Source organism: Columba livia, chromosome 9 (genome assembly GCF_036013475.1).
Source record: "Columba livia isolate bColLiv1 breed racing homer chromosome 9, bColLiv1.pat.W.v2, whole genome shotgun sequence".
NCBI classification, from domain to species: domain Eukaryota; kingdom Metazoa; phylum Chordata; class Aves; order Columbiformes; family Columbidae; genus Columba; species Columba livia.
The window spans coordinates 13,015,483-13,042,152 of record NC_088610.1 but is presented as its reverse complement, the minus strand read 5'-3'; the positions used below and the strand labels follow the sequence as shown (position 1 = coordinate 13,042,152).

The 26,670-nt window shown below is 46.2% G+C and overlaps 1 protein-coding gene across 2 annotated transcripts in view; it reads right to left on the bottom strand.

Moving 5' to 3' along the window:
* The window catches only part of SLC7A14 (solute carrier family 7 member 14), a 32,090-nt gene extending 6,147 nt beyond the window's left edge, over positions 1-25,943 (bottom strand). Inside the window, exons 1-8 of one of the 2 annotated variants that reach the window (XM_065073874.1) lie at positions 25,701-25,943; positions 25,128-25,218; positions 11,762-12,161; positions 6,769-7,001; positions 5,583-5,804; positions 3,087-3,233; positions 1,799-2,007; positions 373-1,250 (exon numbers count right to left, since the gene is read on the bottom strand). In XM_065073874.1, the coding sequence (XP_064929946.1) occupies positions 373-1,250; positions 1,799-2,007; positions 3,087-3,233; positions 5,583-5,804; positions 6,769-7,001; positions 11,762-12,065 (1,993 nt within the window). In that variant the 5' untranslated portion in view covers positions 12,066-12,161; positions 25,128-25,218; positions 25,701-25,943. The remainder of the gene's footprint in view (positions 1-372; positions 1,251-1,798; positions 2,008-3,086; positions 3,234-5,582; positions 5,805-6,768; positions 7,002-11,761; positions 12,162-25,127; positions 25,219-25,700) is intronic. The other variant, XM_065073875.1, reaches the window with a different exon arrangement.
* Positions 25,944-26,670: the final 727 nt, after the last annotated feature.

Genomic DNA, 26,670 nt, shown 5'->3' with positions numbered 1-26,670 from the left:
AAGAGCTCAAGTGGGTGAGATAGCAAGAAATCAGGCAGATTTCTGTAGAAAACCTGCCTGTGAGGTAATTTTCAGAACCCAAGTACTTTGTATCAAAAGACTCATCAAAATAGTCACCTTTGCATGGAGCAGTTTACTTCCATCAAACTGACATTTTCTGGAGGTGTAATTTGCAATTTAGCTGTGGTTCAGGGGCTTGATTGACTGAGGTTTCTAAGAACTTCAGGATGACAAGGGACAAATGCAAAGCACTGGGTATGTCCCCGCTGAAGAAGCATCAGCCTAAGCCCTCTTAACTAGGGAAGTTATTATTAACATCCTTTCAGGAGAGTATCAGTTAAAAAATTTAAAATAAATGACCCTGGGACTCACCCACAAAACACCAGACAGCAAATCGGATCCACGTGACTGTGGAGAGCTTCAGCATGAGATAGATGTTCACCAGCATAGCAAAGGCAGGAACGAATGGCAGGCAAGGCGCCATGTAGGGCAGCTTCTTGGGGTTTTCTGGCTGCTGCAAGATCACAAACACCAGCACAACGATGAGCAGGATCATCAGCACGACGAGGAGGACAGCCCACCAGCTCTGCTCATAGATGTAGTCTGCCCCAAAAATGATGAAGGAGCAGAAGATGAACATCAGGATGAAGAGCAGGAGCACACAGGTGGTGACTGTGTGGCCGGTGGCCGCCGTGGGTCGGTCCATTTTCCCCGGCAGTCCGAGGTGGATCCGCATTGTGTAGTAGCGAGGGCCAATCAACTTCTTCAGCTTGATGAGGTAGATGTTCTCAGACTCATCTGCCTCTATCCCTGAGGTCATGTCAACCGTGCCGTAATTGGGGTGATTCACGTTGTAGGTAGATTTATCAGATTTCCCAATTAGCATCTCATTATCCCCCAGTGATGGCAGATTTTTTGCCCCACACGTGTTGGTTGGTGGACCAGCAAACTCTTCTCCTTCACTCGCTGGGGAGCAAGCTTCCTTCTCGCAGTCAGCCAGGATGCCCTCCTTCTTCTTGGTGTGCTCCTCAGAGAGGAATTTGACAAAGCCATCGATGTCGCTCTCAGGCTGGTATCGGAGGAGCAGGACGCAGACGGAGACCAGTGTGTAGGCGAGCAGTGTGCCGATGGACATCATTTCTATTAGGTCCCGCAGGCTGACCAGCAAGGAGAGCAACGCTGCAAGGAATCCAGAGACGATACAAGCCACTACGGGAGTTTCCGTGTAAGAACTGACGTGGGACAAAAATCTGGAGTGCAAAACAGTTGTAGGAAGTTAAAACAGCAGATTGTAGCAGTTCCCTGTTGCAATAACCCTGACCCAGCTGGAAGGGCCAGGCTCAGGGCTGTGAACCCTTTTGCTCCTTTTGGACCTCCAGACAGCCAGAGACTGGAAATACTGCTGAGGCTGGATCTGAAGTTAGATCTAGGTCTAACCAGTTCTGTGCAATCTGAAATGGGCACTAGGACTCTTGCAAATAAGTGCCAAAATTTTATGCATAAACTTATTTCTTTCGCAAGTAACTCTTGAATTAAATGATCAGCCTCCCATCAGCTGAATCTCGAAGTACCAGCACCAAATAGGAAACCTTTACGTAGATCTCTCCTGATTCTTTTTCCCCAGGATTTTACTTTGGTGTTGTCCTGTTCTGCAAGCACCAATTCTATGTGTGCTCACTGCTTCCTGCAGCGACAGCACAAGGCTCTCTGGGTGCAGGACAGACTCCGTCCCAGCCAGCACTTTTCCCATCCAGGTCCCAATACAGCAAAAATAAATACCATCATGGGCATGACTGACCTGAAGAGCAGCCCGTCACCAGCCATGGCATAAATGACCCGCGGCATTGGGAAGAGGGAGCCCAGCAAGCTGACGGTCAGGCCGGCCACAGACCCGATGGCAACGATGAACTTGGCTGCGTAGAAGCCGTGGACCACAAACATTTCCATCAGTGGGGACTCCGTGTCAATGGCATCATATGGCACCATCAGGGTGAGGATGATGCTCACCTGGGGGAGGTGAGAGGAACAGGGCACAGATGTCAGCAGCAGCTCTGGATGCCACCGGGGACTCACAGGGTGCGAGGGCTGCTTCTAAAGGGTGGAAAGCTAAAAAATTTCAAGTCTGATTGCATTTGTACCCGTATGTCCCCTGTGGAGGAGATGTAAATTCTGGAGGTAAGGCCTGTGTGTGCTTTGCTGTGGGGTGGTTAATCCAGGGGACTGCGGGGCCTCGGTTTCTGCCATCTGAAGGCAAGAACGTGACACCTTGAACCTCGCTGCAGTGCTAATGCAGGAGGCTCGTGGGTCTCGGTGCGGTTAGTAACACTCACATCTGCCATATTCCTGTGTGGACACAGTGCTGCTGGAGTCATGCACCCCCACAGGACAACCCCAAACCCAAGATGGCATCACTTGGGAACACTCTGGTCTTATTTGAGCCAAGGACAAATTGGCTTTGAGGGAAGCCCACCATACTGCAGGAGAGGCAGTGGCTAAGTTTCATTGAAAAGATCAGAAAAATATTTCTTCTCTTTTAGAGAGAAAATCCCTAAGTACGAACATGCATTTATTGGGGTGCAGAGCAGCTGGACATTGCTGCTACCACATCTTTCTCATGGCCATCTCTGCCCATCCTACTCCTCCACTTGGACCCTCTTCCACATCTCTCTTTCACATCTCCCTCAAAAACGTGGACAAATGTTGCTGCAATGCTGCTGCTCCTTCAGCTTTGCTGCACTTCTGGATGCAAAACCAGCTGCAGATGGGGATGAGGCATGGGGAAAAAAAATGATGCCACCATCTCCCTGCAGCCAGCAGAGGGATCTTGGCAGGGTGACAGGAGCCTGGGGACAAACCCAGCTGGAGCCGAGGGGAGCCTCAGCAGGACACTGCAGTCACATGGAAGCACAGCTGATGTCTCAGTTCCCACCAAAGAAAGGGCCCTTGTCTGAGGGTGAGATTGGCACCCCGGCTCATGGGGAGGGAAGCCACACAGATTCCCAGAAGGGGAATGCTATATATGTATTTTTAAAAAAATATATACATATATATAAATTTATGTACATTTACACATTGCTGGTACTTACAGACACATATGCTGTCAAGCATGTGACGAGTGAGGCTGTGATGGCATAGGGGATGGATGTGTTGGGACTCTTCGCTTCTTCTCCTGTGGTAGCGATGATGTCGAAGCCGATGAAGGCATAGAAACACGTCGCGGCCCCTTTGAGCACCTGCATGGAGGATCAAGCATCTGAGTGACAGGAGGGAGGCTGGCACTCACCCAGGGAGAGGTAACTGAGGGAAGACGAAGGAGCCCAGTTCTGTTCAGTCTGAGTTAAAGGGTGAGTGGGGCAGATCAGGAGGTACAGATGTTAAGCTGGGTCTTCCCATCTGGGGACTGACCCTGGGAGCTCCTGTAACCCAGTGATCTGGTCTATGGAAAAGATTTCAATGTGTGGCCCGAGTCACTGAAGGCATCTGCAGCTCCCTCATGATGTACCACAGACCTGCACCCATGCAGTGCCCGAATCTGCTGGGAGATCCCAGTAGCAGTAGAGGAGACAATTAACTAATTTCAGGTTTTCTTTCACAATAATCCACCCCAAATCTGTTTCTATTAGTAGGGATTTAGAGCATGTTTACACATTCCATCTTAGCGAGATGTCTCATGTGGCAGCAAGATCTGCTAGTGGAAGAAGCAGGAGGGAGCAGCAACAGTCAGATGCACCGCTCTCCAAACAACCTCTGTTTTGCTTGGAAGCTGCAGACAGGGAGCACACATTGAAGCACTTGGATGAGGAATTATCTATACTGTTTAGTTACTTTTAATGTGATTTTTAAAAAATATAAAATATTTGCAAGGACATTTACATGGAAGAAACACTGAAGCAGGGTAAAGACTGTGTGGGTGTAAGGAGTGAGCTGATCTGCAGTTGTAAAACTCTCACATACATCTAGCTAGCTGGCTGGCTACCACATGTCCATCACATCTCTGTCATCTCAACTGTCTAGTGATGGAACAGACAGTAAAATTCACCCATTTCAGGTGACTACGTGTAATTGCCTTTTTAAAGTACACCCTATGCTCCTGGGGATCTGTCGGGGATTGGCTCAAGGAGCACAGACATGAGTCCACCAAGCAACTGTACGAGCAGAGCCCATTTTAGTTGACATAAGTAGGCCTTAGTTAGCTTGTCTATTAGGCCGTGGGAAAAGGGGGAACGGAAAAGTACTAACTAAGGCAGGGTTAGGATATTTTTGAAGAGATAAGAGTCAGAAGAATGTGGGATGCGCATAGCTAGCTAAACCCAAGTAGGTGGAGTAAGTAAATGTGCCTAGCCTGTTAGATAGAGACAAGTATGCATAATTATGGTATTTGGTATAAATGCACGCTATCTCGGGCAATAAAGTTGAAGTATGCTTTATCACTCATATTGGGTCGGCCGCATTTTCTTCCTCCGTCCGCTCGGGTCTGGAACTCTGATGGGACTTTTCTCGGCAGGGATCCCATGCTTGTGCTATGGTGGATTTCCTAGTTCCTTTTAAAAACAATTTGGGAGACAAACAACCAGCTGAAAACGATGGGGAGGCTCTATTGATTTTGATGTGCTTTGGATATGTATCTTTTAAAACTATATATTTTTGCCAAGAGATATTTGGTGGGTTGAACTAGAGCAAACCAGCTATTTTCTGTTTGGTCTTTTTCATCTCTATTGTGTAGCATAAAAAGCCAAGCACAATTTAAAGGTCAATATGATCTCTGCTTTCAAATGGGCCTCAGTGCTCTTCTCCTCAGTGTTGTTCTCTGGCAGAGAGGTACTGAGTTACTGAAGGGAGGTGCAGGGATTGTATGGCAGCTTGGGAACCTTTCAGTAATCAAGAATTTTAGTTTACTTTTCTTTCTTATTTTTTCTGTACAAAACCCTGATGGAGTCGAGCAGTGTAAATCTGAGAAATTATCTTGGGTTTAGGCCAGCAGAGATATTTTCAGTCTCTGTTCATCCTTGGATAAAAACCAGTGCAAGCAAGCTAAAAAAGCCAAATATGTCCAAATTCTTAGTAAGCTTTGAGGGAACATCCGTAAAGTAAGTACTGGCAGGTGGCATTATGAAGTGCTCAAAACAAATGCTTGAGAACATTGTTGTTGAGAACCAGCCAACATAAGTATTCCCCCTTGGCAGAGGCTGAGCCAGCTCCTCCTGAGCGCCCTATCTTGGATGGCCACCGCATCTTGCTCCATTGCCGGGCAATTAGTGGCACTTCCTGATATACACTTTCATGTGGAGTTTGGTTCTCCAGGAGGATGTTTTGGAAAAATTCTGAGTTTATTCTAGGAGGTGGCAGGAGACATGGACAAAGCATTGCCATACCCTTTGGGTTTAGAGGAGTGACAAGGTCTGGATCCAAGGCTGCAGTGGTGGAAGTTGGAGGTCCCTGCCCAAAGCTTAGGTGGGTTTGGCAGGGTTGAGATTTGGGGAGGGCAGTGGAAGTGGGGTGCACATACCAGAGCAAAGCTGAGTGTGTGGCAGGTGGTGGCACTGCTTATGTGCTGCATGTCCGTCTGTGCACCCAGGACTTACCCCTGGCCATCCAAACGGCAGGAATTGCCCTTCAGCCCAGTTGTCACCTTTGATGTAGAAGAGACCAGCAATCATGATGAAGATCCAGACTGCCAGGTTAATGACGTTGAGCACATTGTTCAGCCCCACTGAGTTCTTCACCCCCATGGCTACGATGATGGTGACAATGACAGCAATGACTAGAGCAAGAAGGTCAGGGTAGGACTCCTCTCCTTTCCCTAGGTAAGAGAAAAGAGGTGTGTAACTCTTCATCCATAGCTGTGGACAGTAACTACAGAAACTCTACAGGAGCTTTTAGAAATGCTTTTCAGACCCTGAGGCTTTGCAGAACTCTTTGACCTCATTGCAAAGGTGGTCTCCAGATGCCCCTGCCTCCGCTAGATAACACTGTTTTATTAAGGTGATAAATCCTGATCCCTCAAGACACTGTTAGGAGTTTTGGGAGGGCAGCAAACAAATGATCAGGTCCCAGTTTGCACAAAATATATCAGCTAACTACTAATTAAAACTCAAACATTAAGTTTTCATGACACAGGTACAGGATAGCTAGCTGTTTTACTCACTGGTAGGAACCATGGCCTGTTGCTGGAGCTGCTGGTCATAACCATCACAGCCTGAGTTTCTGCACAGCAGCATGGCAGCACTAGCTTGTACTCTCTAAAAAGACTTTTAATGGGACCGAGTAAAGTGCTTGCACTGGGTGAAGTGCTCGTGCACTGTCATTAGCCTCTGACATTCCACTAATTTTTCCGGGTGCTTATTCTGCTAAGTGCCAGCTCATCCCAAAGGAACTCAAACTATGGGTGTATCCCACACATCCTGAATCCAGTATGGGAAAAAACTGCAAAGGCAAAGTACCAGAGGCAGATGGATTGTAAATTATCATAGAATCATAGAAACATTTTGGTTGGAAAAGACCCTCAAGAGCATCAGGTCCAACCATGAACCAGATGCTGGCACTAAACTATGTCCCTAAGAACCTCATCTATGTGTCTTTTAAACACCTCCAGGGATGGTGACTCCACCACTTCCCTGGGCAGCCTGTTCCAATGCCTGACAACCCTTTCTGTGAAGAAATTTGAATAATGAATGAAGCCTAATATCCTTGTCTGACTTCTGACAAGCTTTCAATTACTTTCCAGGCTTTAAAGAATACAGGTAGCTACACACAGTGTGACGCACCTAGTCCGTTCAATGTCCCGACGCTGTTGATCATCCAGCGGCTGATGGTGTGGTTGGCCAGCGAGTCGAACATGCTGCTGAGGGCGCTGGCGCCTGCGGCCGTGCCAATCAGGTATTCCAGGATGAGGTTCCAGCCGATGAAGAACGCCACAAACTCCCCCACTGTCACATAGCTGTAGGTGTAGGCAGAGCCCGTGGTCTTGGGGACCCGCACACCAAACTCAGCGTAGCAAACGCCTGTTTAAAATATGAAGCAACATAAGGAAAATGTGCTTGGGAAAGGAAAAAACAAAACTGTCTCTGTTCCACCTGCCTGGAGGTGACAGAAGATGCCCAGGGCTGTAGGCAGCATCAGGAGGAGCCCAGAAGCATCAGCTCTTCAGGAAAAGATTTCAGTGGACCTTATTAATTTCTAAACTCCTTGTGTACTTACTACGTCAGGATACTTTTCAATAAAAACCTGACCCTGACACATTGCAGAATTATTGAACCCGTAAGCTGAATTCGGTGCTACCTATTTTCTTGGTATTGGAAGGTTTTGGTATTTCATTCACTGTTTAACGTGCATGCACGTTGCTGGCCGTGCTTTTCAATGGGACTCTTCAAAACTTGATTTCTGTAGAGCAGGCCCAACCTCAGGAGCTGCAAGACATCCCAATCATCCCGCCCTACAGAGAGTCATTATTCAAAGATGATGAAAAATGCATGCACTCAGCAAAGGTAAGACACTCACAGATAACTACAGGCCTGAATGATTTATAAAACAGGTGCTCTGATGGGGACAAGTAGCTAGTTTCTCTCTTTGATGGCCTTAAAAATCATATAATCTTTCTTGAAGGCAGCTCTACTTTTAGCCAATGACAAGATAAAGCTTAAAGAGGATTGTTATTGATACAGAATGATAACAGCAAAGCACGGATATTAATGTGTATAAAATGCTTGAGTTTTCAATTACTCTATTAGGATTGCAAAATAGAAGAGTAATCTTTCACCATGTATTGCAACATGTTGTGGATATCTGCATTGGGTATCAGCATATATTAAGAAAACAAACTGGTTATGTCCAGCGGACATAAGATGCAAGATCTGCCATCAGTCCCTGTTTGCCACTGCCCATGTTGGGTGACATTAATCAAACCACTTAGAGGTGCTGCAGGTCCTACATCAGAAATGGGGTTCACACCACCTTCCCTCTCTGCTTCAAAGGAAGACAATATATAATTTATTAGGATGCAGATTTTATCTCACTAGTCTCTGCTGCATCAGCAGTGTATTATTATTATTATTGTTATTATTATTATTATTATTATTATTATTATTATTATTATTATTATTATTATTATTATTATTATTACTATTACTATTATTCAACTGCTAAATAAAAATGTGTTGCTCAGTTACTCCTTGGCAGTCCTGGCTATTTGGCATCCCATCCCCTGGCACCCGGAGGGATGCAGCTTTCCCTTTGGCCCTGCACAGCCAGCCCAGCTCTGGGAGTGCACCCACTCCCTGACACAGCTCCTTGAATTTGGAGACAGTTTTATTTTTTTCCACCAGTCAAGAGTGTTTGCAAGTTTCTGCAGAAAACAAACCAACACAGTGGCTGTTTGGGAGGGTAGTTTTTTTACGGAAGACCATTTCTTTTCCTTGAATATCAGCTACACTGTGTAATTGGTGTGACAGTCATTCTGCTAGTGTAATTATAGTGTTATTGACACTATTCCGAAGGACACAAACATAGCTGAGCAGTTTGGTCCATGACATTGTCTATTCCTAGATCCCATCTACAAGCCCCCATTTTTCAGAAGTAATTGACCTATCCACTCTCTGGTTATCTTGTTTGGGGGTAAGAGGTGACACCTGGCACGAGGACACAGAGGCACCATGAGACATTCTATAGGGCGCTGGCACTGTGGGAGTGATGTTTCAGGTGAAACAAACCTTTGGGGAGGGGCCTTTCAGCAGTGCTGGAGGTAACACCAATTAATTAATGTTTCCACACAAGAAATCCAGAGGGACTATCCTTTTTTAAAGAAGAACAGCCAATTTATTGAGGCAGGTATAGGGCAAAATCCCATTTTCAGCAAGCCACTGAGCTTATCTAATGTGTTTCATGATCACTGTGAGCAGATATATAAAAGGCAACTCCATAAATAAAGCTTCCTGAAAAAAAGGACTCCCATTTCTCCAGGACCACCCAAGCAGCTCATGACGAGCTGCAGCTGGAGCCCCTTATCCCGGCTCTTGTCCTGCAGGGCGACAGCACCTGAGGCACATGCTCAGCTCTCCCCTGCTCCACTGTGCCTCTTGGCTGCTGCTGAGTCTGCAGTACCAGGTAAGAGCATCATGATGTGCTCCAAAATTGTGTGGCTCAGTGCCTGAAATTCCCAAGAAGGGTTGTTGGAGTTGCAGAGCAGTTCCCATAGGAGAGAAAGTCTCTTTTCTTGCACAGTGTGGCACCCAAGCTTGTGGGGTTGTGTGGCAGAGCAAACTATCCCACACTGGTAACCACCGTGGGGGAGGACCTGGCCTGAGAACACAGTGAGGAGTTTGCAAGATGTGATCAACAAGGCTGTACTACTTTAAGAAAGGAGATTACTAAAGGGACAAGCAACAGCTCGTGGAAAAGGCTGTGGAGAGGGTAATGGTGCTTGGTAAGATGCAAACTGCTGATTTTTGACAAGAAGTGGTTTTGGTTAGAAATGGGGGTGAGGGCAGAGAATCCCGGTGGTCACAGTTGATGGAGAGAGCCTGAGCTGTCCCCAGGGCTGGAGGCTTTGTGGAGGGAAGTTGGACAAATGTTTCTGATTGAGACCTGAATAAAAGGCATTCTAGTGAGAAAATGAGAGAGATTGATTTCATTTAATTTATCAGTTTAATTGATTATACTATCTCTGTAAGTACCCTCATGGGGCACATGTTGCTTAAACTCAGGGAAAAGCATAACTAGAATTTTTTCAGGTAGATGAAACTGGGAAAACCTCTACCTGAAACCACGCTAAACAGTGCAGAGTGGTTTCCCACCAGTGGGACTTGCCTGGCAGGGCTTCCCTGTGACTGCTTGTCAGGGGAGCTGATGGCTTTCTGGAATGGGCTTTTTTTACTCAAACCCTCCTGGACTCAGTTTGCAGGCAGTGGGATCTGACTCTATGATCTTCAATACATCAAGAGAAAGCAGGTGATCTAGTGGTCCCATCTGGCCTTAAAACCATGAGAAACTCCTTAAAATCTGTCTGTGCACACTTATATGAGCTCAGTACCTAGTGCTCTGGGAGTGACTGTGAAGCGAGAGCTGAAATCGCTTCCCCTGTGAGCCCCATAGCCTGTCCAGCTCCCAAACCTTCGCTTGGTTTTACTTGCCAAAAACGTGTTGCTGTTATAAACAACAGCAGCGTCAATGATGAAGTGAGGAAGCGGTCAAGGAGACTATCAAAACATCACATCCTTCCCAAAACACTTTCCCAGGGCTATAAAAGCAAGCGGAGATGAAAGCTGAGCGGGAAGCGGCGTGGGCTCCTGTAGGCGAGAGGAGCTCCCCGCTGCAGGGCAGGGCTCGCATTTGGGGTGAAAAAGCCCCTTTTGGAGGACAGTGTGTTTTTTTTAAGATGAGATCCACCCCAGCTCTGTTTGCTCTTGATTTCCCTCATGGCCAGTGAAACCCTCGCAGAGGAGAGAAAGCAGGTGGTGGGAAGGGATAAAGACATTGATGTTATCTACTGGGTAAAAAATGGGTGGTTTCATTAATTTGTTGTGTTGGAATCTCAAATGAGCATTGGATCTCATTGCATGGTCTCAGCTCTTGTTCTGGACTGAACCAGTGATAGATGTGTCTGAGCTGCCCTGTCACTGGTGTCTAACTGGGGAGCAGAGAGACAGGACTGTTGGTGTGGTGGTCCCCAGCCAGCATCGCTGGGATCTTGCCCTGGCGTGGCTTTGGGGACAGTGTGACACTCCTCCACGGGCTCTGCCAGGGTTGTGTCTGTGGAGTGCAGGAGCATAGGAGGTTCAAACTCACACAGACTCTGGTGGGGTCTCCATGGAGCCGCACCACAACCCCCAGGGACAGAGCATGATGTGCTTCCACCTCCCGCTACAAAAATCAACAGACTTGAAAAGCTGAGGTGGGTCATTTTGCTGTGTTTGCTGTTCCCATCTTCTATCAAAGCCCTTTTGCCATTTACTCAAGTTTCCTTATTCAACCTGCGGATAAAAGCTGGATACCAGACTGACACAGCGTGCAAAGTCCTCTGAGCCGGGAGAGAGGGAACATCACATCATCGTGTTAGCACTGATCTGGAAAGGACAAATGCCAGCAGTACTGGCTTCATGTGGAAACCACAGCTTGAGCCATATGCTCAGCGGGGTTCCTACAGAGGAGACGGAATTCACCAGCTTTTCACTCAAATATGTAATTCCTCTCTCTCCATACATTTGTTTGTTGGGTTTTTTCTTTGGAAATTCAGAGGGTCATCCTGTGCAAACAGGAGTTAATAAAATCAACCCCAAAACTAATTGAAGAATTTTCTAACTGTTAGCCATATCCAGAATAAAAAACGCCAGGCCTGGTGATACTCAAGCCACCAAACCCCTTTCTGTTGAAACAGAGTTTCCCACAAGCCACATTACGCTTTTGCTCCAGTGATGTGGCTTGGCCACGTTCTCTGCCTGGGATACATGCTGCAAAACTCTCAAATGTTTCAAAACATATTGACCACAGGCTCCATCCTTGGGGAAGCCATCAGCAGCTCATCAGGGTAATTACGCTTGGGCTGCTGGCTCCCAGTACAAGGTTTTGTCTGAAGTTTGGGCAATGAGAGACAATGCACTCCATGAGCTGGGTAAGGCCAGTGGAAAATGGTTTTTCAGTCTATGGGGAAGTCGCTACTTCCTTGTAGCTTATGCTCTTGAGCATGGATCCTGGCAGCTGTCCACCCATAAATGGAGCCAGAGGATGCATGACATGTCACGTTACTCAAAAACCCACTCGCACAACTCACCTGACAAGATGGAGGCAACAGCGGCAATGATGAAGGAAACGATGACCCCAGGCCCTGCCATCTCCTTGGCCACCAGGCCAGATACCACGTACATGCCAGTGCCCACACAGCTCCCAACGCCGAGGGAGATGAGGTCAAGGGTGGTGAGGACCTTGGCCAGCCTGGAGCCCTGGGCGGTGGTGGTCCCTGTGCCCTCCAGCATCGACTCCACCGGCTTGGTGCGCAGGACGCGGGTGCGCAGGGCATGGCCCGCGGCCCCCCATGGCACCCGCCGAGGGTCCAGGCGGGAGAAGAAGCCGCTCATGGCTGGTGCTGGGCTCCACGGAGGTGGGTCACAGATGGTTTCTGCAGCACCTGCTCAGGGCTGCGGCTGCATCTCCCTCCTGCACTGGTGGCCCGTCTGCAAGAGAGAGGAACACAGCTTTCAACTGAAACAGCAAAGAAAGAGGGACGTGCTCCACATGGAGGAACCAAAAGGGGCCCCTGAGCTGGTTTCTGGCTGAGCTCCAGCACTGGGAGAGCCCTGGGGGATGAGGGGAGCTTCACTTTCGCCAGGGCTGCTGCTCTGGAGAAATCTCCTTTCTCCATCCCAATTGCTTTGTACAATGGAGATGCTCTGCCCCCCTTTATCTTTGTCTGTATGGTTTTAGTTATTAATACAGCTCCATAAGCAGCAGGAACCTGATACTCTCCAAGTGCTCATTATGTGGCTTAATTGCTGCTAAAAGCAACAATGGCTTTGTAGAACCATGAGGTGCTGGTGGGGACCAAGCCTGACCCCAAGCTGGACAGCACTGTAGGATGTCCTGGGAGTGGGGATGCTCCTGTGGGCACCATGTGTCAGGCACCATCGCCATCCCTGTCCACATGGGACCTTCTGCAGGACATTGCTGTGCTCCATCTGCATTGCAAAAAATCACCACCACAAAGTAGCTCTTACAGGGACAGGTGATTTATTTTGTGCTATAGAGGTCGATTCTTGCATTGCAGCTCTCTGATTAGTCTGGTTGTTTTTTCTTTTCTGTATGTTACCATTATCCTGGTGAACTCTAGAGTGGAAAGTTTTAAAGGGTGCTGCTTGTTAGGGTCACAATGAATAGTGCAGTTAAAAAGAGTCCTTGGTGTGGTTTCTTCATTCAATTTATCACTTCAGTTTTGTAGTTATTTAAATACTCTTTTAGGGTTTTTTTTTCCCCTCCCTGGAGTAACCGCAACAAGTTCTAGGGTTTGTCTTCTGTGTAGTTAAACCAAGCTGAGAGAGAAGCCCAGCAGATACTTTAAGACTGTCTTAAAATTGTCTTATTATTCCAAATCATGAGATTGTCTTAGAAATAGTGGAATTATCTTGTTTTGCTCTTTCTATGTGCTTTTTCATCGAGTCATATTTTTGAAGGACTGTTCAGCAACTGCCATTTCCCACTCTCCTTTCTGCCATTTTTTAGCAAACTGCATTGTTCTCAGGCTAACTCCTAATACCAGCAGTAATGACTTTCTAGTGACACATGATGACTTCTGGACTTTGAGGAAAATAACAAGAATTTACAATCTCTGAATGCTAATATAAGGGAACAGAAAAAATAGCTTATTAAATATGAATTTTAGCTTGGCAGCTTCTTCCCTGTTAATACAGAAATCTCTTATTTTAAATTGCTTTGAAGACAAACCCATTATTTTCCCATCTTTGCATCCAAACCAAATTACATTGTGTCTACCAGGCAGCCTTGTGTTGCTAGAGTTTATTAAATAAAACACAGCATTCATTTCATGTTTTGGTTGATCACAGTTCAAATTGTGCTGAGTTTTTTACCTCAAGCAACCAAAAGCTATAAGGCTGGGTGTTCTAGCTAAGAATAATAATAAGGAAAATTTGTGACTGCTCTTGAACAAATGTCCATCTTTGGGTTGAGAATAATAACTGGGTTTGGGTTGCTCCAGGGGTCAGCTGTTTTGCAGCATGGGCTGGATCTCAGGCTAGGTTTTACTTTCTGGTTTAAAGGAAGGTTCATGCTGGATGGAGACAGCTGAGCCAGATGGGGTAAGGCAGAACAGCCCTTGGGACAACATGTGCTGGTGCCTCCAGGGTGGCTCTGGTTTGCCAGAGCTGTGTCTCAGCCATGGAGGAAATAACTCTTCTAATCAAAGTGATCACCACCCAAAATTCATCCTCCTTTTGTCCAAAGCACAGCCTTTCTGAAGCACAGGCTGGCAAAGAGGTCTTGCTGCACTTCACCCAACCACTTCCCATCCTTTATTTAATTATTTTCCTTACTGGGATTTTAGGATGCTCCTAGCTGAGTTTGAAAGGCTGAGCTTGCTATGCCTAGGTTAGCACCAACTTGACTTAAACTAGCCAAGAAACTGGGCAGAAGTATCTGTCTGTTTTTTGAACAGTTACGATCTAAACACCCTTATTTCTGCAAAGTTTTTGTCATGTAGTTTGTACTGTAAGAAAATATCTTTCCCACGTGTGTCCATCCTTGGTTTACTCATTACAAAAAAAAACATTGCAAGGTGAAAATTATAGATACTGAAGAGTCAGCTCTTAATTCTTCTACAGAAAAACATAATGAAAATCAGTGTCTGGAAGTTGAGGCTGGAAAAACAAAAGTTGGGTGGTTAACTGCAGGAAGAGATGAACACTAGGAAGAGCCAATTTGTGTATCTTTATGTCTTTATACCATTTCCTGGTGCTTTTGTGAAGGCTCTGCTTGTCATAGAGGAGCCGACAGGCCACCAGAAGAGGTAGGATGGTGTGGGATGGAAGTGCCGAGGCTGTGGGCTGGTCCTTGGTCCCCTCACCAGCTTTGTGCTTTGGCATGGGCAGACCTGCTCTGTGTTTTAAGGGGTTTGGGACTGATGTGGTTTGAGATCAGCAGTTTTTGATCATCTCGTCTGCAGTGTCTGTGGGTGGCTGATGAAGAGTCTGGGAAGGGTGGCATATGCTCAGGTCTTGCAGGAGGGATCCACATCCACACCTGAACAATCAGTGCATCTCCCAAACTGAACAGAGTTGGGCATGACTGATTCAGACAGCCCAGTTAGCTCTCAAGGCACAGCAGGGTACAGAAATGTCTTTCCACTTCTTGCAAAGAACCTCAAGGGAAGACACGTCAGTCTTGTCCAGAAATAATCTTTTAATGCCTAAAATAATGAAAAACTTAAATATTTTAAATAGTTTAAGTTTAAAGGAGGAACTGGCTGGTGGATTTGTGATGTGCCCAGATTTAGGCTGCTGAACTGTTCCAGCTCCCCAGGGCCAGGCTGGGACTGGATGCTCCTCCATGGCTCCCCATTGCCCTGGGATTCATCAGCCACTCCTGAGTCACCAAGGGGAAAAACCTACAGAGCATCTGAATCGAAATAATTCTATAATTGCCACTATATTCATTTAAAAGCAATCATTTGAAACTATTCCAGATGTTTAAGTGAGATCAGCATATTGCTGCTCTGTAGCTTGGAAAACATCCTTCCACCTCACTTGAAGCCATAAAAAACTATCTCATGGATGGAAACCATTTACATGGGGTAGAGATGGCTCATTTTTGCTCTGCTCTGCTAACCTTTGCTAGCTAGAAGCACACAGTGAAAGTGAAAGTGAAGGAGAGTTTTTATTTGTGGGTTTTATCTTCTCTCTTCATTATAAACTCAGGAAGCTCAAGGGAGCTGCTCAGCTCTCCATCATCAGGCAGGCTGGGATGATGTTTCCCCGGCTGCCGCCTTCCTGGCTGGCACTTGCTGCTGCCACCGCGTGCTTGTTAGCAACTCCTGTTTGTACCAAAACACTCTTCATCATTAGGGTAAATTAACTAAAAGAGCAATCAAATCAGAAGGAGAGGCTTAGGTATTCCCAGGCATGGACCTTGCTTGGTGCTGGGGTCAGTGTTTAATTATTTCTGATGTAAACCTGCTTTCTGCCAGCTTCCCCATGCTGGTGGGGTGTAGCATGGTACCCTCTGGCATTGCCTATTCTTGTCACCCCCCATGGCTCCAGCTTCCCCAAACCTTGTCTGGTGCTTTGAGATGGCTTATTTGATGTTTTTTTTCTGTAAATGACTCCCCTCTGTCCGGGAGTTCATAGGGGTATCCTTAAGCAAAAGTGCCTATTAAAAAAATGTTGGGAATGTAACAAGAAACAGAACATTGATGGTTATAAATGAAAAAAGAGAGCTGCTGGTAGTGTATTGATAGAAAGACAGTCAGGCGCATTCATTAAGAGGAAGAGGTTGGATTTGCTCTGGTTTTCGTGGGTCACAGAAATAATTCTTATAGAGAAAAATCTTGCTGATGCCCTGGCAAGCAGCTGGGTCAGGATGACCCCAGCACAGGGGACAGTAGCACCCAGTCTGCTGCAGAGGTTTTTATGGAGGAAGCCCCTTCCTCCTCACCCAGGGGATATGGGGCCCAGAAATGCGGGACAGAAGCAGGTTCCTCTCAAACCCTGAGTCAGTGCCTGCTGTGGACCTCAGAAACAGTAGTACAGAAGTTTACAGAGCAGGAGCAACAGCCCGCAGACCGCCTCCCCACTCTGCATAGGGGATGCACTCAGAACTGGGTTGCAGCATTGCCTCTGGGGAAAGCGAGCCCAAAAGGCTCAAGGGGATGCGAGAGGTGGTTCAAGACAATGCGAGAGGCGGCTCCTGTCAGCAAACCCACTGCAATCGCAGGTAAAGGACAAGAGAGGGAGGAAGAAATGTGCCAGTCTGACTTCCCTGCTTCCCCTCCCCCTTTAATTTTAATTACTGGCTCAGTAACAGTGGGGCGGACTTGTGTGAAGAGACACAAGATACTGAATTTCATTACAGGCAGAGGGATGACGTCAGCGGGGCGATGCGATGCGGCGCGGCAGGAATCGGGCGGCAGCTCCAGCCGCCGAGCAGAGGGATGCCTTCTGCCGCGGCTGCTCGGCACCTTGATGTTTTCATTGCGGATGCAATTTGATTTGGAGTTTTCTGTGCTTGTTTTTCTAGTGTTGACCCCCAGCTGGGCTGCCACTGTAAGAACTGGCTCTGTCTCCATCATCAGCCCTCCGTAAAGGGATTTAAAAGCCGGGCACAGAGCCAAGAGTGAGGGCTGGTCCCTGCTGGTCCCAGTGCCTCTCACATGGGTCCAGCTTCAGCAATCTGGCCTTGTGCCTTTGCCATGAATTTTGGGCTCTTTTTATATTTAATCATTCCGTTTTTACCTCTGCTTGAGCAATTCAAGTGGAGCTGTAGTTAATTTAACTAAAGCTCTTACTAAATTAAACTAATGATGTATTTCAGGCTTAAGACCAACTTTATATTTTGCATCAACTAAAAAATTATGTTCAAAGAGTTTTTTTTTTGTGTGTCTTCTTAACAAAATGGAAATGGAGGGGTTGAACAGCACTTTCGTCTGTTACTTCCATCTGGGTTACCTGAAGTGCTTTACCAGTGTTAACACTGCTGTAAACTGGCTAAACACCATTACAGTCTTTTGACAATAAGTAAAATAAAAGAGGAAATATCTAACTTGACCAAAGACACAAGGCAAGGTAGCCACACATCCAGAGCCAGCCCCTAGTAGTCTTTAAACTTTGTATTCTAGTCTCTAGTGCAAGAAAGAGTCAAAAGAGCATAGACATGTAATCCAGCAAAATAATTAGCATGTACATAGAGATCACCCTTTTTGCCTCTCTCCAGCCTTCAGAGGAGTGACACAGTGTGCTGGTTTACCTGCTGCCATATCCAAGGAGAGACTGGGCTGCCTGAATAACTGGGGAATAATTGAAGCTGGCGGGTCCAAATTCTTAAGCTGAATAGCTGATTTAGTATTTCAGCATCGATCTTTGGGCCCTGTGTATATGCAGGTGAGCAATAAGGGGGTTTAGGTGGCTCAGTGCTCATCTTCCTGCCTGGATGAAGAATGGGTGGGAGATGAAGTAACACATTCAGAGGTGAAATTAGAGCTGGTCATGGCGAGGGCCAGCAGCTCCCTTGATATTGGGTTGTTCTGAACTTTGCCAAGGTTAACTACATGCCAACCTCATGAGCAGTTTGTCCAGGCTATCAGGGTCCCTTGGGACCAAAGGCACCTTTCATCCTTTCTGAGGTGCTCATGGGCATCTCTGCAGGCTCATCCTCTCCCCTTAGACAGTAAATCCATCTTCCCAAGACATAAGCGTTTCTACTGTCCTTTTCCCCTGTGTCTGTGGAAGGCAGTCTTATGCCTGGAATTTTGGTTTTCCACTTGTTTTCTGCCCTTTTTTATGGGTACCAATGTTTCCTCATGGTGCAGAGTGGCATAGGACTGAGTGTATATGGTGTTTATGACAGATACAATAGTCCATGAGTGCCGAGCTGTAAGTAATGCAATATGCATGAAGTGCTCCATTTGTGTTTGCAAAAAAGCTATTTAATCACCAGAAGAAAAAAAAAAAAAATACAGAGGAAGAGATAGAATCAATTTGCACATTTTTAAAAAGGTCTAGTTTGTCATTGTTGTCTTAAGACAGCAAAGTAAAAGCCCTAAAAAATGTAATGACACTGCTAATGCAGGGAAATGACAAATCAATAGAGGGGTGAGCTGAGCAGGAGACAGGGAACCAGGAACTTCTTGTAACTGCTCTGACAGGCTCCCTCTATGAGAGTGACAACACCACATGAAATGAGTAAATTTGCTTCTCCATCAGTAACATGGAGAAAGCAGCTACCTTACAGAGTGGTTAATTCAGTTGGGCTTTCTAAAGAGAGAAACCACAATAAAAAGTATAAACTCTCATCTGTTCGTACCTTGTTGAAAACAGTATTGCTTTTGTACCTGCTCATGGTCATCGGCAGAAGGACCCTGTGGCTCTGTGCACCTTCAAGCGCTCGTTTGTGGCAGCTGCATGATTTTGCATCTGAAGTGCAGATATTGATACCAATGATCAGACACAGCCTCCCCCATCCTTTTGCAGCCACGAGCCATGGCATGGTCAAGCACATGAAACTCCTCAGGGAGATTTGGTCTCACAGGTCTGGGTGCTCAGGCTGTTTCAAGGACTAATGTTCTGACCTCTGAAATTCAGGAACCAAGGTTCATCTCATGTGCTGGCACATATTTTTCTCCTCTGGTTTTGACAGTAACAGCTCCAGACCCTGAGCTGTCACAAGAGGAAAAAGCATCTTCCTGATCGTACGGTATCTTCTCCGGACGGTAATGAGTTGCCTGTTTGCCCTGGTAGGTGCGTATGGTCCCAGCAGCGCAGCTGTCATTGGCATCAGTGGGCAGTTTCAGCCTTGTGTTTGCAGGTCTGGGCTTTTTCCTGGTTTTGGGTGATGGGTTATACTTTCAGTCATTACTGCTTTGATGAGATACACATTTTCTGTAATGAGTCTCACTGTCGGAGTGGACAAGGGCTGTCTTTGTATCACTGAAATGTTTAGACCTGGGTTACCAGACAGTCTCTTCTAGAATTATACTAATTTTAAAACTGTCTTTGCTTTAACAACATGCTGGAGAAAATCTCTGTAATTACTGGGTTGTGCTTTCTTTTTCTTTTCTCTGTGGATCCATACTTTTACACTGCAGAAGGAAAGTTATTATGGTTTGCTCCAGGCCAGCCATGAGAGCTTTTATCATTTGACATAATTCACAGAATGAGTTATTTATTAATGTGTGAGGCTTTATAAACAAAATGGATTTTTACTGTTGCAAGAGTTTGGCTGATGCATCATCACAACAACTTATTTCATTTCTGGGTAGCATGTTGAATTTCAGAGGCAAAATCCTAAGTTAAATCTTTCAGTAAACTACCAATTTAACACTTTGGCTTTGTCACCCAAACTGGAAAAAAACAAACAAACTTGTGTATCAAATACAGGATCTGAAAATTGACTATTTTTAAGCCTTTACTTTTATTTTGAAGATTGCAATTTTTACAGAGATTCTTTTACTCCCCTCTAAGGAACTATGTTTGGTGGGTTTTTTTGGTTGTTGTTTTTTTTTTCTGCTCTCAACACTGATTCCCACTTACCATCAGCCTTTCTGGCTTTCTGTAATAATTTATTAGGAGTCTTCATTGGCCTTTTACACTGTAAACACATCAGGCTTACAAACATGGTTCAGCTCTTGTTGGCTTTCAAATGCATTTCTCTTTTGTATGTGCACATGGTCTCATTAATTAGTTATCGTGTTCCATCAGCAGTTATACAATTGTAATTGATTATGCCTCACTGCCCTGTTTCCATGATTTTGGCTATCATCTAATGAATGCATGAGAGGTTCTCAAAGAGAAATTTTCCTCAGAAGAAGCTGGAAAGACACATTTTTCAACCCTGAGCCTGCCAAAGGCTCCAGAAGAAGCAATAGTAGTATATGCAAATTATGGGGGTGTTTTGCATATGAAAAAGTGAGCCTAGAGCTTGTGGAGTATTTGGCTGTTTGTAGCCCGTGCCACTAAACTCCTCAACAGAAGTGTGAGGTAGATCCAACGCACTTCCAAGGAAGTGAATAGCAGCTTCTGATGCTTTTATTACGTTTGGCTGCTTATTCTTCCTATTCACTAGGACAAAAAATCCTTGCCTTACATGAGTAATCCTCCTGCATTTCCACACAACCGATTATATGAGTAATGTGAGCACAAGTTGATCAAAGAAGATGATTTAGGATAGATTTTCTGTGTTTAGTAATTTATCATCAGTCAGGCAGAAGCACTGCAACACTGGAGCAGTGTGTAGTGTGATTAACACCTGGTGTCATAGCATGAGGGCTTTTTGACATTTCCCAGTAAGTAAGTTACAAACGTACCACCAAGACTAAATCAGTGTCTAGGATGGTACTAGTGAAGCAGAATTAATTGGAGAATGAATCTGAAAAATGCTAATAGCATAAAAATTAAGGTATTCTAGTATTCCTGAGTGATGCACACACATGCCTGGGGATGTTCTCGTGTAGCAAGGGAATCAGCATAAGCAAACATGATTTCCTTCAGCTTAAAATTTGCTTGTAATTGAAATTCTGGCAGCTCTTTGCATATTTGCTCTTAGGATGTCTTACCAGTAAGACCCCCAAACCAACACCTTTCATTGAGGCAACACATTTTTGTCTCCCAGCTACAGTAAGAATCTCCCCATGGCATATCACCCCGCCTGGCAAGCATAATTCATCTGGTGTGCCCACATGCAATTAAGAGCAGAGAATATAGGCACTGAAATATTATTGCTGTAGTTCTTGTTTGTGCCAGAGCTCTCAGCCAAAGGAACTCAACACATTTCTGCTTTCTGTCTTAATTTACTTTCTGCAGAGCTGTTGACCTTTGTTATTAACTGTACATCTCCTGGTCCCCGTTGCTTCCAAGGCAGGTTAATGAGTGGAACACACCTGCTCTTGCCCTGGTGCCATAGACAAGGTGCTCACATCCCCAGATGCTTCCTGAGCATCCTGCTGCAGGGCTCAAGTGGTGTGAGACCTGACACTAATGCTTCCTGCCTGTTCTCAGCTGAGGATGAAGGACAGGCTGGAGAAGGACACATTTCCTTCATTACCAGCCTAGGGTGTCCTAATCCTACCTAGAGGCCACCCTGGTATTGCTGGGCACCAGGGAATAGTTGCTCGTTTAGTACAACTTTACAGGTCCCTCTTTAAGACCCAGTTCAATAATATTCACAAGCACACATCTAAAGATAAGTTTTAATCGTGCTGCTGTAGGCGGAACGTGCCTAGATGCGTGAGTGGCATCTAAACACAGGAAGGTTGCTCCATCCCCAGGTTTAAAAAACTTTGTTGAGTAAGACCCAGCCTGCACTCAGGGAGCTGGAGGAATGGACCAAACCACCAATTTGAGTCATGGCTCCAACAAGCAGGAGCCAGTGGCTGCTGAGAGTAGCCGCCCTCAAACCCGCACATTTGCTTTTGTAGACTTTTACCTGAATTTTGGTACAGATACCCCCATAAACACTTGTAGTGTGGCAGCAGTGACCCATGTCGCTACGGGCAGCAAAGCACTCAATCCTGTAACTCTGTCCTTGCAGAATTAAGATGTAGCGCTTGAAAAACATGCTTCGCAAAAGCTCTTCTTCTGTACACCTGCCAGGTAGATTTAATTTGTGGTGTCATGTATTTCAGTAAATTATTGATAGAATTGCTGTGCAGAGGAACAGAAACAATAGAGTCACGTGCTGCCTGGCTCCACCTCACTGTTTTTGTTTCCTAAGTGTTTGGGCTTCACTCTGACAGTTTTATTACAGGAAAAAACAGTTTTCTCCTAGGGATGTTCCAACCTGGTGACAGAAAGGGACGGGCTGTGGTGGCAGTGTCAATGACAGCTGGAGCACCCAGCCTGTGCTGATGGCCGCATAGTCTAGAGGCAGGGCTGATATTCCATGAGCCAAGGAAACACATAGAAGAGAAAAACTGGTACTAGAGTGCCAGAGAGAAGCTACATCTCATCACTTGTAACTGAAAAATATTTTAGGAATCTCTGTAGTTCATGGATCTAAGCTCGAATCTGCTCCCATTTGCACTGTGAGTGGCTTATTGAGTTCAGCAGACTCACCCTGGGACAAGGTGAGACTCTGGCCAGGTTTTTGTATTCATAGGAATGAGCTTAAAAATGCCTACTCTATTTCTTGATTCTGGATCCTTTTGCATCCCTAGATCTACTGTCTCTCACAAGAATAACAAGTTCAGGCCCAAGAGTGGCTTCATATTTTATAGAGAGAGCCAATTTGGGAGTGATTTTTTTTTTTAATGATTATTATTTTTTTTTAATCAGTGAAAGACATAAATGCTACCTACCTGCTAATTTTCTTTGGTGTGACATAGGGATCTCACTACCACACATGGATGAAGAAGTATTTGTGTTTTGTTTTGTTTTTACATTCTTATTTTTAAAATGTCTTAATAATCCAAACAACAACATGTTGATTAAACATATACATTATGATGATCTGAATAGCTCAGGTGCCCTGAAGGCAAAGTTTTGATTATTTGGGGGCTAAGAAGTCTGAGAGACTAAATATATCCTATTACAGACTTCTCTATTATCCTCTTTTTCTTCACAAAGAGCCTAGGATCGTATTTATGTTTGTGCAAGTATTTGTCATCCTATTTGCTTGAATGTTGCAAGGCTTCACAGAAAAACCATTAATTCAGGTATTGAGAGGTTATCCTGTTCTCATTGAATTTTCTAGAAAAGCTCCTGTTGCCTTCAAGGGAAAACGGATGAAATCTTATTATATGTGTGTGATTTCAGAACTGAGAAAACAGACTGTCTTGTGCTTCAAGAAGGAAGTAGCGTCAAGTTAGCCTATAAATATATCTTTAAAAATATTTTGGGCTGGAATACTTTCTGATACAATCCCATCAGAGAGTCTGAGTTCCATAAAGAATGAATTTTAATCATTTTCATAGGATCCTAATAAAACAGAGAAAGATAAGATATGTCTTGACTTAGGAGTCATAACTGACTCACTAAGGAAAATTATTTATGTTTTACATTACTTCACTTTACTGCAATATGCACAAAGAGAGAGGCTATTTTTAGGGAGAGTTAATTTATGAAATAAGTTGGAAAATTGGGGGGGGGGGTGTCAAAATAGAAGTCAGTCAGTGATTTGTTCTTTTGGTATGTGGTCAAAGATTCCACCTGCTGGGAATGTTGTGCTTGTCTAAAGGGGAGGCTGGGGCACCAGCAAAGTTGTACATCTCTGTGCCTAACTTGAGGAATTAAAGATGAAAGGTACCATTAAGTTCATCAAGTTCACTTCGTCTGAATTGCAGGCCATTAGCTTCCAGGCAATTACTCCTGCAGGGAGCACAATGACTTGCTTTGGCTAAGTTGCATCATTTGGGAGGACATCAAGTCTTGACATAGACAGATGGAGAATCCAGCAGGTTTTCTGATAGCTCCTTCATCAGGTCATCAGTCCTCCGCTGTTCAAAAATGTGATCCCTCACTTAAATCAGAATGTTTTGGCTTTAGCATCTCAGCACTAGTTCACGCTATGCTTGCCTTTGGCAGATGGAGGTATAACTCAGTGCTGAGAAATTGCTTCCTGTAGAGGCTCTTAGATTCAAGAATCAAGTTGCCTCCCACCCTTTGTTTTAATGAAGTAAGTTGCTCTGGTGCTATAGTTCCTCCATTGTAAGGGCCTTTCTCTGCTCTTTGACAGGCTTTGTCTTTTTCTTTTTTTTTATCCTTCCAATTTTATTGTCATTTTTGTTGATGTCTGCTGCACTCTAGCAGTCTCAGTTTCCAAGGGCTGAGGTAAAATTTCCTTCCTACATCTCTCCTTACTGAGAAGTAATTGTATGAGACTTTTTTTTCCTTAGTCTTATTCAAGAGCTTATCATATCGCAGATATTGCCTCTATCCTGTCTTCTCAGATATGTACTGTACATTTGACTTGACTTTGAGAGGACCCAGGATTCTTTGTTGGCATCATTTACTACTCATCAGTCTCTGTTTTGCTGGCAAAGATCAGCACCTTTGATAGAAGAAAATGGGAAATGGCACTTGGGTCTCACAAGAATCCCTTCCTCTCTCTTCTCATGCAACAAGGATTCCCCATGGAGCAGTACGTTTTAAGAACAGATAATTAGTGAGTTCAATCTAGGTAGCTTTTCACTCAGCCATTGTTTTGGGCTTGTTTGAGGTTTTTTGTTTGTTTACAATATGTTGTTCAACTACAGTAAGTCATATGCTTCAGCAATGTGTACCAATAAAGATGTGTAAATATCTTTAGCAATCAGACTTTCAGTCTCACGACAGTTTTTGGGCAATTAAACAAATGCTTTTGCATGCTAAAATGTACTTGTCTACTACTTAGGGACACTGGGAGGATTAATTAGTTAATACGCTAGATTAAATCAAACATGGCCCTTTTGAGCCAAAAGTCTTCTCTGGGGTCGCCAAGAGTGATGCTGCTTCATCCTCCTCCTCCCCAGAGTCTGTGTTGATTTAGGAAGCCTTATATTAGAGCTCTCTCAGTACAGCCTGTGACAGGAAGGCACTAAGTCAATCTGTATAAACTAGCATTTAATAGGCCACAAAACCTGAGCTGGAAAGCAATTCTGAGAAAAAGAGATTAAGATTTTTCAATATGGTGATGCTGAAGCATACCTACCCAGGGCTGAGGCGGGCAGACAGTCAGCATTAGGCAGTTCGAATATACCCGTGTGGAATCAATAAACAGCACCGACTCGCAGATGACGTAAAAAGGAAGCTTAACTCCATTACCAGACTCTAAGTCAAAGAGAGTTTTGCAGGCGCCGGCGGGAGAACGAAGCCGGACGCGGCTCCGTGGGGTGACAGGCCTAGCCGGGTCTGCCCCGTCAGGGCTCCAGCACCGCGGACAGCGCCCGCCCGGCCCCACGCGTGACCGCGGCCCCCGCCGCCACCAGCTCCCTCCCGCGCGGGTCTAACCTGCTCCCGCCTCCCTCTCGGTTTCTTCTTTGCCTCTTGTCCCCCTGCCAGTAGTGTCCCGACCTTCTCCACGCGTGTTGTGTGCGGCAACCTGTAGCGAGAGCTGTCGCTTCAGTCAGCCCACCTGGTATTTCTCATCTCACTCTGTTTTTTCCCCTGTTCCTATCAATCCCGTGCCGTCAGCGCTGACGTTCCCCATCTCCTCCCCGGTGAGTGCCCCGACACTTTGTAAACACGGGGCCGCAGCCTGGCCGGGGCAGCCGGATGCCCAAGCGGGCTGGGGGTCCCCCGGACTCTGTCCCCCGCGGCCCGGAGGTGCCGGGGCTCTCCCCTTGTCGCGCCGGCCCCGAGCGGGGCAGAAGCCGCACCGGATGCGCGGGGAGACCGCGGCCGCCTTCACCCTTCCCCGGGCGCTGGGCCAGACCTTTCCCGGGGTGGCAGCCGGGCCACCCGCACCCCGAGAGGCTCCGAGCTGCTCCCCCCGGGCAGGAGGGTGGCAGCGCGGGGAAGTGCCTTTCCCCCCCAGCTCCCTCCATCCCCCTTCCCTTCCCCTCCCGGTGCCGGGGCACTCACCGCCGGGCGCAGAGGGCAGCGGGCGAGCGATGCTGCGGAGCGGCCGCGGGCGCGCACCCCGGCGGGGGCGGCTGCGCTACTGCAGCCGGCGGGGGGGCTGTGCTGGGCACCGGCGGCCCCGGCTCCCGGCCGCGCACGCAGGGCGGAGGGAGGGATGGAGAGAGAGAGGAGGGAGGGAAAGAGAGAGGGAGGAGGGCGCTGCAGTTCCTCAATTATTCAGCGCTTCCCCCTCTCTGCTCTCTCCCCGCCTGCCGCATGTGACCGCCCGGCAATACCCACGGGCCGAGCCGTGCCGCTCCCGGGAGACCTCCCTGCATAGGGCTGCCACCCCTACGGCCACGTCCCCACCCACCGAGTGCTCTCTGTCTGCCCCGGTGTCCTGAGGGCGACCTCCCCCAAATCGCCTGAGTGTTGAAAAATAGCTCTCCTGGCTGCTGCCTCCGGAGCAGGGTTTTTCTCAACCCAGGGACAGAAGACGGTGATCCCCCCTTTGTTTTCTCCTTGAACTGCACTGTGAGATTTGGGTGTTAATACTGTAATCCCGGAACAGGCAGAATTAGGACTAAAATAATGCCTCATGTATTGCAGTGTGCCGTGTTGTCCAGCCCTCTGCATGGTCCAGCTGGGAGGAGTTAGATGTCAGGTGCAGGGTATATTTTATATCCATAGTTGCTTTTGAGGGTAGCTGGAATTCATATTCAAGATAATTCCTTGTTTTTCCTTATTGCATTTTTATTTGTTGATTCTTGCTGTTCGCACTTTCTCTCTCTATCTGTATTCTTACCATATTGGCATCAAATCCAAAATGGTTTCAGCTCCAGTGATGTCTGGCGAGGATCAGGTTTCAGTCTCCATTACAGCTCCATGCTGTAACATCTAACAGGACCCATTCCTGGGTGCAAGGTGTGTCTCAAGTGGAAAGAAGCTGTTAATTTTCTAAACACTGAAATAAACGTCTGCCGGTAAAAAT